General features: G+C 39.3%; 1 protein-coding gene across 2 annotated transcripts in view; it reads left to right on the plus strand.

Moving 5' to 3' along the window:
* The first annotated feature begins 6,799 nt into the window (after positions 1–6,799).
* The window catches only part of LOC111868699 (hemicentin-1), a 336,801-nt gene continuing 331,537 nt past the window's right edge, over positions 6,800–12,063 (plus strand). For both annotated transcript variants that reach the window (XM_023859591.2, XM_023859592.2), the window contains exons 1-2: positions 6,800–6,907; positions 11,573–11,776. In XM_023859591.2, the coding sequence (XP_023715359.1) occupies positions 6,817–6,907; positions 11,573–11,776 (295 nt within the window). In that variant the 5' untranslated portion in view covers positions 6,800–6,816. The remainder of the gene's footprint in view (positions 6,908–11,572; positions 11,777–12,063) is intronic.

The raw sequence follows: 12,063 nt of genomic DNA on the forward strand, positions 1-12,063 counted from the left end.
TACACCAACACACTTAAAATTCCAACGTGTATGTATTTTAATTGGATCGACGGATAGACCCATGACCAAATTCGCTGATTAATACAATATATATATACATAAAGTAAAAAAAAGACAGAGTGCAAATTAATATTTTGCGCATTCAACAGATTCATGCATAAAAATACGGTATTATCTTGTTGGTCTCTTTCATTGGGTGGATAACAAAACACGCCAGTCCCATCATTTTTGGGCATCCTACACCGGATATTAAAAAATCTAGAAAATATCTTTTAAAAATATTTATCTGTTCAGTAACATGGACTGCGCTATTGCGTCAGATGTTTCGTGAATGTCACGATTCTTTGTTTCCAGAAATTTATCAGCAAGTTGACAACTGTTGAAGTTTAATATCTTAGGTTCAAATTAGTTTTAAAGGTAAAACTTCATCTTCTTCTTCCACCTTTCATGTTAGGCCCTCTGAACTATTTCCCATTTGAATTAATCCAGAACTATGGATCTTACAGAGAATTGGTTGAACTATAGACGGGTGATAGCCCTGTTGCAAGTCCCCTAAAAGTTAAAACTATATATATATATATACGTGTCTGAGGATGAACTATGGCATTTATGTCGATCTATTTTTCCGTCAGTGCTCTATACTGGCTAACACACAGCTAGATGCTTTTCTTCTTTCTTCTTGCTAAAAATGACGTGGTTGGTTTACTATGTTCTTTTCCATTCCTGAGTACTTGTATTTTTCATTTCCAATAAAATGTCATTCGAATAATCATAATCCGTTTATGAACTCCTACGGAGTATTTTTCGCTTAACATTCAGCGTACTCCATGAATTTATTATATGAGATTGTAGTTGTTTGTCATTGTGGAATATCTGAAGCTTATCTGGTTTGCTCTCACAAAACAATCGAGCCTGATCCAAATTTTCCTCTTTACTCTGATGAGGTCCCTGGGCACAATGGATGACGTCACTGTGGTCTATAGAAGCATCAAGAATTCTAGCTGGCAATGTTGTAGGCCTGGATACAGTTCTTAACGACGCCAAAGCTGATTTGTGATTGCAATTGACGTCTGCTAATGAGACCAGGGTAGAACAAAACTCCTGTCCCGAGGATTCATTATGGCTTCAACGTACTGCATTTTAGATTCCTAGATATTGCCTACAATTTAACTGAATTCAAATGATTTTAGAATACTGAACAGATTTTCCGGGATTCAGTGTGTGTTATTTGAATAGATATATATTTAAGGGGGTAGGAGGCCACGAAAGAGAACCTAGTGCCTAGGGGTAAACGGGCCCACCCTGTTCTTGGTGGATATAAATACGGAGACCTGGCCCTCCAGGTTTGGGGAGCCTCGAATCTGAGACAATACGAGTAAAATGTGGTCATGAGTCCCGCGGGACTGAGACCTGAGAATGACTGCGCTGGCGAGGACCAGCAACAATTGTAAACGACAGACCCATCCTCTCGTCGGACAGGATGTTGCATAAGGACGATTACCGCAAATGTTCAGCTGAAAAGAAAATACTTGTCGTGAGTCCCATGAGGCTTGTCGCTAAGACTAACTGATTGGCGGTAAATCGCCACTCGTAAAGTAACTCTAACAACGAGTTAGTTGTTGTCATGAGAATTGAGGGGGCTCTTGAGACGTCAGTCGAAGATGATTGAAAAGAAATGGAAACGAGTCGGTTGAGTTTCGAGACGCCAGCCTGCCAGAATATGAGCTTGCGAGCGGAGGAAGTGAATTGAGCAATTGAGGCCTCAGAATTATTGAGTACAGTTCATTTGAAGTTGAAAGTCTGATTATGAAGAGATGACTTTACGTGTACTATAGTACTGCGATATGTGCATTGTGTAACTCAGTGAGACTGCTATACACGTAGGTCCTGTGTTAAAATCGTTGCCAGGAAACGGCTAGTGGAGAGTGTAACAGACTGAGGACACTAGTATTGTACGTGTATGTATGTAACGGCGAACTGTAAAGTGTATAGATCAGCAATAGTGTAATATTTGAGGCTTTCACGGCGGTNGCAATCCATACCAGTCAGGTAGTCAGGTACCCTTACACATGACAGTAATGTTTCCATCTTCAGGTTAGAACAGTAAGACATCTGTTAAAAAAGAATGATGACAAAAATGATATGTATGATCTTAGTGGGGTTTACCAACTACAATATGCTGACTGGCCATTAAAATATGTAGGACAGACCGGACGTACCTTTAAGGTCAGATTCAGAGAACACATGCGAGACATAAAAAATAGCGGACAAAGCTCCAAATTTGCTCAACATACATTGGACACCACACATGAATATAGTAAGATAGACAAAACAGAAGTTCTATATATCGACAAGAAAGGCCGAACCTTGGATACATATGAAAGATTTCACATTTAGGTAATCAGCAAACTAAATTTGCAACTGAATGATGTTACCGAAATGTTTAACCCTATATATATGATGTAATAATTGATACATACAAAACATAATATACAGTCATACCCCCCTCCCCCTTACTTCACTTCCGCATACACCTTATCTCTACCTCCCCCCCCTCCCTTGCATTGACTTTAATCTTACATCACCAAATCAGTCGTTGTTTACATTCCCTACAGAACGGACAGTACTTTGTAAGATGAGGCACCGACTAAACAGTCAGTAATAATACACTATAACTTCAATACCAAAATCAATTGTTGATTATAACAAAATTTAATACCATTACTTTCATATCATTTTCAGATTAACATTAATATTACTACATCTACATCACGAGCCTCCAATAACCGTTTTTATATATACACAAAATATAGGATACTCCAATTTGTCCGTGGGAACGCAACAAAATTACAAAAACCAACGATTGACTCGATGATGTAAAGCATCAATCGAAGAATTTTATTCTTGTTTTATACTATAACTTTTGTTTTATATAGTCTAATTTGTTGTATTTTTACGTCAAGTATTTATATAATTAATAGTATTGTATCCAATTTTACTATTACTGCAGTTCAGTGGTGTATATATGTTAGCCATGTATTTGCCCGATGATGGCTTTTAATAGCCGAAACATGTAGCCAAAACCAGGCACTGACCTCGATATAGTTGTGTTGTGACGGCCTTAATAAAGAAGTTATAAATTTCCTAACACTTTACTTTAGGTCACAATTTATGTTTTTCATTCAAAGTTAGATGCCATATTTTGAAGCCATACCAAAGCAAGGATAATGTTATTGTTTTGCGTACAGTAACGTAATAGTATTGAGTTGGGAACCAGGTGAAATATTCTAACCGAAATCATAGTAAGCACTTAAAAATTTATTTTCTTAAAATAATATTTTACTTGTTATATTCGTCCATATGCATTTAAATATTCACACTTTTCTTGTTTACTGGTTGCATATTGAAATTCAGCTTATTTCGCTGATTTTGCATTCTGCGCCCCCAATTCTAGGAAATAAAAAATTGTTATAAAATGTGGTTGCATATTTCAGACTTGAAACTGTTTCTGCGAGCAACTGTTTTGAAACCACTGTTCTGGCTTAAACTCCTTCCAGCTATTATAGTGTGTGCTGTAACAATTACTGTTGTGGGCACTGACTACAGTAAATTTTAAGAATGGAGACGGTGGCCATTATACCATTAAGTAAAATGGAGGCTGGTAGGAAAACAGTTTCGAAAACACTCTCGTGTAAAGTGGCAACAAGCTAATTTCTTCAACTACAACAGAAGCTCATTTTTGTTTCTTTCCTCTTCAATTTTCGAAGTCATGTTAGCTACACGAACACATAACACATCTCGAGAACTCCCAGATGGGTTGATATGTCACAGCGTGGCTTTCTGGTGGAAGTTTTAAACAGCGTTGTCTAACATTCTGTTGTTTCATGTGTAACAAATCTAGCAAAGGGAAGAGAATGGAAGAGAAGGCGGTGGGGAAAAAAGTGCTGAGACGTACTTCAACTGCTCTTTCTTCTCCTTTTCGGTCTGTAACTCACAATTAACCACAGTAGCGTAGATATTTAGTGAAGGGCATAAATTTTAGATGAAGTGAAGACGCGTGGAGAATTTCTTAGGATGATCTGTGGAGTGGCCTCGCGATATGAGGCATGAACTATACTCGTAAAGTTGAAGAAACTGTTCTTCAATTTGCTTATTGGGGGATGAAGTCCAACTGGGTACACTCGGCACGGCAGCCACTGATTGGCCTATTGTAGCCTGTCCCGGGTGATTATGATGATGGAGAATTTTATGGATTGAAGATTGGCAGGGGAAACCGAAGTAGTCGGATAAAACCCGCCCCAGCGCCACTTTGTCCACCACAAATCCCACTTGACCAGACCTAGGATCGAACCCGGGCCCCCGCGATGGGAAGCGAGCGACCAACCGCTTGAGTTATGGCGCGGCCAAACTCGAAGTAACTCCAATATTATAAAACCGTTCAGTCACGTTAGTATAGGCAACAGAACAGCACTTCGCTACAGAAAGTTAGTGGTTCAAATAGTCGTTGTGTAAGAAAAAGTGAACGGAAATTATATATGGGAAAACTAAGTAAATATAATGCAAATTACTAACAGTGTGATATAACTGTTGAAATTATATGACCTAGTAAATATTTGTGATGTTGTATGGAGTTTTTAAATTTTGAAGAAGCAGCATAGTTATTGTAATAGTGATTTCTTTAAATAGCAGTATCAAGTGTGAACAAGAATTTTTAAACCGTTCACATAGTGACTTAACGTTTAATGTTTTGAGACATTAATGTCAGAGAATTTCAATCCCTGAAATAGCACTGCGTTATTTTTTTTATGTATTGTATGGGGATAGCTAGATATGAATTTTGAAACTGGTGGGCGAACCTTACCTATATGGGTGAGCACAGACTCATGAAGTACACGACTGAAACATATCTATGTAAGAATAAGTAACATTCTTAAATGTGGATGGATATTGTTGTGATAGCATAATTTAGTTCTCATTTTTCTTAAAAATTATTAACTCCTTACAGTTTAACAAAATATGGAATGCTGTGCACATTGGAAGAAACCTTAAGCAGATACTGAAACAAAGGCAAGGTGGAAGCCTCGAACTGGAATGACAGTCCATCTTAATTACAACGCTAAAACTGTTAAGCAAAGTAGATGAGAAATACAGCATAAATACGAAACACTTGTGTCCCCATGTTAGGAAATTATAGTCGGATGTGCGTTGGCTCCGGATATGACTGCTACAGTAAACTTCTCTTTACACTCCGTTGTGAAAACCATTTATTTTAACGCGTGTTTATACTTTACTCTTATTAATTTGCTGAATATCGGAGTTCTCAGGATTAAAGTCAAGAAATTAACCCATATCTCCTTTAACTTCAGCTAGAATTTATTATTACGTTCTGAGTGACTGAACTTGTTATGCGATTCACTTATGGGGGGAAATACTCATATTTCCTGACTCTTGCCTTTATCCTACGTAAGTTCTTCCCTTAATACAGAATGGCTAACTTTGCCTGTGACTAGTTGAAATGCTGTATTAAGTTGTCGAAAGGCCGCGCCATAGCCCAAGTGGTTAGTCGCTGGCTTCCCGATCCCGGGTCTGGTCAAGTTGGATTTGTGGTGGACAAAGTGGCGCTGGGGAAGGTTTTCTCCGAGTACTTCGGTTTCCCCTGCCAATATTCATTCCACCAGTTGCTCCACAATCACCCTCACCTGTCATCTGGGCCTGGTACAGTAGGCCAGAAGTGGCCGCAGTATAAGGGTCTTAGTCCCACCCCACTAGCAATAAAAGAAAAGCTGTCGAAATTTCTGTATTGCAGTTCCTTCGGGTAAATTACGTAAGGTAGGTCCACGGATGTACTCGCACACAATTGCAGCTTCACGTATAACCCCCCCCACAACCTTCACGTCACCGTTTTATTCCCCGGTGTTAAATTCATGGGGCTGTGTAGCCTCCGTTTCTGCCAGTTATCTCTCACTAATTCTGATTTACGATTTCTGAGTCGACCTTCACACCTTGAATCCATTTCTCATTTCTACCCATTAATTTGTCCGGGTCTGGCTAATCTATAATTGCTCTTTCGAGCTTGCTTTGCTAGCGTTTGAACTCTCTGCACCCCGATGTCCTACCTCGCAACCCCGAACACCCAGTCGAGGGTGGTGAGCTTTTGAAGCCTTATCACTACCCATATTCATACCATAAACTTATTCCTATGTTGGACTGATTTCAACAGTCTTTGTTTAAATTCGTGTATTATCGTGTCAAATCACAAGAATGTTTTATTTTAATCTTTAAAATAATGCTGTAGTATTTTGAATATTGGACAACATCCTTGTTTAAAATTGTGTTATGTATTTCAAACAATGAGCCGGGGTAGCATAGTCGGTATAGCGAGTGAGTAAGGGCTGTGTGACGGAGGGGACGGAGTTCGAGTACCGGTAGGGTCAAGAATTTTCTCTTCTCCACCGGTTCTGAGGCCCACCCAGCCTCCTGTCCAATGCGTACCAGGAGTTCTTTACTCGAGAGTAAAGCGGCCGGTGCGTTAATCTGACCACTCAACGCCAACTAATGCCGAGGTCAAGAAAATGTGGATATATACATCCGCTTCCCCATACGCCTTCATGGCTTAGTGCTTAATTAGTTAAGAACAGGGAATATTCTTTGGTATGCTTTAAGTAATCACAATTTCATATTATTAATTTTTAAAAATTTAATTTCCAATCAAGCAAATTCCGTAATTAATTGTTTAAATGAAGCGTTACGCTATCAGATCCTCTGATTATCAAGTACAATTTATCTGTTGCAGTTCCACCCGAGAAACTAATAATTATGGATGACAAAGGCACAAATATTCCACACCACATTCTCGGACCTTACAACGAGGGATCCAGCGTGAATATTACCTGCATCGCCACTGGAGGTAAGAGCACAGCATGACACAACAATTTTGTGTTCCTCTTTGTCATTATGCAGCTTTGTATTACATTCTCTGCGGTTCATACACCCAAAGTAAGCCTTCAGTTTTACAGAATTTGTTTTAGAGTTTGAGTAATGTTAGGATTGTCCTCTGACAACAATTCCGGAGTCTATTTCACTTTTTGTTTTCATTATGAGTACACGTATATGGAACAACTAGTCAGCAACTTCAGGCAACTTATATTGAAATCCACAACATTTTTTAACCTAGAGAATCAGTTCGGAATTGGCTAGATAAATGTGTTAAATTCATTTGATATTTCGGAATATCTTACTTACCTACCTACTTATATACCTGCTCACTCACCGAGCTGAGCCCTTCTTGAGGAGCCGCCAATTCTGCAGCTACTCAAGAATATTCCAGCATTTTATGGAACCCGAAGGTTCATTTCCGTGTCCACAAGAGCCCTCCACTGGTCTCTATCCTGAGCCAGATCAATCCAATCCATATCTCATCCTATCTCTCTAAGATCCAATTTAATGTTGTCCACCCACCTACGCCTTGGTCTCCCCAGTCGTCCCTTTCATTCTGGCTTTCCCACCAATATCCTATATGCATTCCTTTTCCTCTCCATTCGTGCTACATTCCCTACCCACCCCATCCTCCTTTATTCCCGCAATTATTTTTATAAATTTTATGTTGAATTATTTATCGTTAACGGTTTACAAATACCAGAATTCCGAATCACATAACTTCTTTATATACCTAAAAATAATGTTTTTATATAGGTATATACGCGAAGTTCAAGTAAACTGAATTTCTTTCTCCGATAGTTCTGCTTGAGTGGGGTGAAATTGTTCGTAATATTCAGGCAGAATAACAGGGAGGAGGGCAGGTATGCTACACGATCAACCTATCGGTTATCGCCATTGGTTGTCTCATTAGGTCCCACAGTGTCGTGTGTAAAAAATTTCAAGAAGCGAAACTTTTTAGTACGTACATCTCCTTCCGTTATAGGCCCCGAACGCTGGACAGGAGTTCAGTGTGATGAGCGAAAGTGAAAATAAAATGAAGCGCTGTTCATTCTGTCGTTCCTTCCGAAAAACTTAAAGGAAACTCTTTTGAAAACGGAATACCTTTAAAACACGGATCTTGATAAGAGTAATCTACTAGGCGGAAGATGCTGAAATATCGTCATTCTACCATAGCCGACTGAAAGGTACTGGACGAGGCCGCGCCCACTTCCTAACACGTTCTGAATTTAACCGTGCTTTCATCCTTTTAAAATCTTCTTATCCTTTCAAATTCTGTTCCCTGCCTAATATAAATCTTATGCTTAAGAGAAGCCGAACGCATTTTTTTTTGTTAAATCAGTATTCGACGCCCCTTCTTCATTAAGCTTCTTTTTCTTTCGCGCTTCAACCGCAATTTGGGCCTTGGTCTACCTCCATGAAACTGTCCGTTTCACATCTGATTACTGGTTCTTAGACATTCGGTAGGACTCCTTGACCGGGTGATCAGCTTGTCGCAAGGCCTCTACCTGTACACTAACACAGAAAAATACGCACACGCAAACAAACGCAAAACATCCATGCGCTTAATGGGATTCGAACCCACGATCCCAGATTCATAGCGAGCGAAGACAGTACATGCCTTAGACCGCTCGGCTACCGTGACCGGCTTTCATTAAGCTTGGTATCTGTGATATTTGGAAATATGTTCGAAAAGTGAATGAAAAGAAATGAAATCATAATTTGGTAACAGAGGTTTGAAATTTTAGAAATAATTCGATTAACACAACAAGCCTGTTGGTTACGGACGTGTATGCCATGTGAACATGACGCGTCGTGAATACAGCCTGCGTAATAATCAGAGCTAAATTTAAACAAAAAATATTGCGCCCAAATGTCGCAGTCGGCCGATTAGCCCCCCTGCATTTCATATTCGGAAGGTTTGCAATTTACTTTTTGACCCGGAAGCGTATATTAAACGTCTAATAATCCTAATCAATAACAGTGATAGAACTGCTAAACCTGCCGTGTAGCATGTAATGGTTGCTAGGACAGAATGTCCTGCCAGTATGCTGTGAGGATAGAGGATAATTCAGTCCTATTTGGTGTATGATACCCACACCTTTAATCAATCGATGGGGCCGTGGCTAAGGGGCACGCCATAAAGGGGTACTGCATTCTCGTATGCGAGGCTTGGGGTGTGCCCTTGTTAACAAAGAAACTGTACAAATAACCACATTCCTTCACATGTCGTGAAACAAACATGAACTACAGACGAATAATTATATAATTTAATAAACCATTTCGATTCATAATTCCCACTAGTTATAATTACGTATGACTACGCAAAATTTGTCAAAAGTAACTTCAACAATTGTAACATATTTGCAATCAGTAGGCAAACATTAAAAACGATTGGTGTTTGTAGGCATGTTTATTGCTCATCTCTGCACAATATTTTACATGCCTGTCTCAAATTATTAATTATTTATCACTATCAATTTGTAATGTAAATTTTCATTTTGCTTCAACACTGTTCTGTTTTATTCTTAAAGACGTACCATAACCAGTGTTATACAATACTTAAAGATTTATTAAAAACAAAGTAAATTTCTCCCTTTGCTTAATAAAGCATCACACCATGGAGTTTCGCGCATTCTTAACCTCAGGAGCAGGTGTAGTATGTGGTGAGTTTCACGCTTCTGCCGCTTTACTTCCTGAGGTAGAGCCACCGGTGTACATTACGTGGGGGCTGGTTGGGCCCCAGGTAGGTCTGGTCACTGTGGGAAAGACGAAAATCTCTGTCGGAAGTTAAACTGCAGTTCCTCTTCTTACCCCCCCCCCCTTAACATGGCCACTATATGAACCGAGTTATCGGGCTCCACTTCTACACAATATTTTAGAATATTAGCTCTAGAGCCTCTCCCACCACAGACGTTTGCATGTTTATACTCTTCGTATTATTAATGGTAAGAGACTGAAAAATACAATGGGGTCTCCAGGCACATGTTGTTTATGTACATTTTTATGAAACCTTGTTAATTATGAATTTATTACGGACATGCACACGGACAAATGACTGAAAACCCAAACATTTGACTGCTGCGAGTTCTTCCTTACACAGAAGAGTAGAAGCACATGTTGAAACTCTTCCCTGTGAACCCGATCAGAAGAACGGCTATTGGGTTTTGTACCTTTGGGAATTTTCATGCTGAAGTAGGAGGAGAGAGACACCGAATGCACGGAAAGGAAATCGATGTTTGGAGCCTTGAAATCCGGATTTTGTATTTTAGCTATTGCAATTGGGAACTAAGAACAACAGTTCACATTCTAAAATGTGGGTGTCGAGTGGTTACATTGTGCAGTAAATATCCACAGGGACTTATAAATATATCCATTGTTACCTTTTATTTGAAACTGTTAAGAAATATCATGTTCTCCCCTGAGTATTTTATTACCAGCATTCCCGTAAGCTAAATATCTCCATTATATGCTATTATCCTCGCATATAAATACTCAGTAAATTTATGCAGAACGTCGCGGTAGAGATAATTCATATTCTTCCAATAAAAGCGTATTGGAAACCCATACGTCAGTTTAACAATGGCTCAATATCCTTAAACAAGAATTTATTTTCCATTCTACCTTATAAAACCTCTCTCTCTCAACCAGTAATTTCTTACCGCAGGTCAGTAGGTATTATTAATTTTATGTCTAGTAATCGTTAAATATTGATCCCATTTAGCATTGCAAATGTTTGCACAGAGCTTACAATGCAAGGAGCATGCGAGATTTTGCAAATATTAGAAATATATTTGATATTCAGTCGTAAGAACCTAAGGTTTCTTTCGAATCTGCCGCTGAAATTTGACGGCAACGCTCTACTGCACGTTCTGGAAATGCTGCATTTCCTGAAAGACAATTTCTATGGTTTCCCTCAGCCTCTCCAGCAAATGCTGCTATAGTAACTCAAATGAAACCATGAACACGCTCCTTCCCATTGTGCTGTCCCTCGAAGTCGATAATATTTCTGTATTTCGAAGCTATATGATACGAGTTATTGACATTGTCATCAAATAAACCATAAACCAATGAAAACAAGGGCCTCTGCTTCCCGTACTCACACTCAAATTATAACATCCAATACTGCAAAAATACAGGTTCAAAGAAATTCTTCCAAGCGAACATTTTTCATAAAAACGACTACAGTTGACAACAAATATAGCTGTCTTCAGAAACACTTCAGCCTTCAATCAGCCCCTATAGCGTTACCCCGCTGCACATTGTTGCCATAACCTCACGCAGCACCATTACAATCTTATTGTATACAGAAATACGTATACTACTAACCAATCGCATGAAGTCGGAAGTAGATTTATAGTCCGTTCCGAATCATCAGGTTTACCTGATGCGCCTCAAATATTATAATCCCCAAGACAATGTTGGCTCTTACTGCGTCATAACATCAGGACTTGTACCACGGAATTCATCGGGTTTGTGTTAATGATGCCTTAATAATGAATGGCGAAAAAGGTTAAGTTCTATAATGACATTCATGTTATTTATTAATTTATATTAGACTAGATCAATTGAGTGGACTAATACACTTGATAGGAACATGATTCCTAAGTAATGTACCCATTCTGGTGTGACGCAGGCCGTCCAACTCCCAGAGTGACGTGGTGGCAGGAGAATGCTTTGCTGGACGATTCGTATGAGCAAGTGCCGGATCGTCGAGTGCAGAATGTTCTTCGTCTCGAGAAACTAGGGCGACGGCATCTTCACACTGAATTCACATGTCAGGCCAGCAACAACAATTTGGTGGCGCCCATTTCCAGCACCGTCTCTCTCGACATGAACCGTGAGTACTATCATTTATACAGACACGCATTAAACTTGCGGGGAATCCCATGGACCTCTGGTATAAGTAAATACCGTCACATGACAGTTCAGTTTAGCGGGAAGTGAGCGGGGATTTCCCGATTCTGTGTTACTGCCCACGACGAATAAGAGCAGGTATGAACGAATGACTGGATGCTAATTATAAGAGACTGTATTTTATACTTCATCATTAAAGACTGAGTACTGGAAAATATATGAAAACTCTGATGGTATAATATATTCAAGATCAAGACTGTGTCTCTAGGT

This window comes from Cryptotermes secundus, unplaced genomic scaffold, assembly GCF_002891405.2.
Source record: "Cryptotermes secundus unplaced genomic scaffold, Csec_1.0 scaffold1184, whole genome shotgun sequence".
Classification (NCBI taxonomy): Eukaryota; Metazoa; Arthropoda; class Insecta; order Blattodea; family Kalotermitidae; genus Cryptotermes; species Cryptotermes secundus.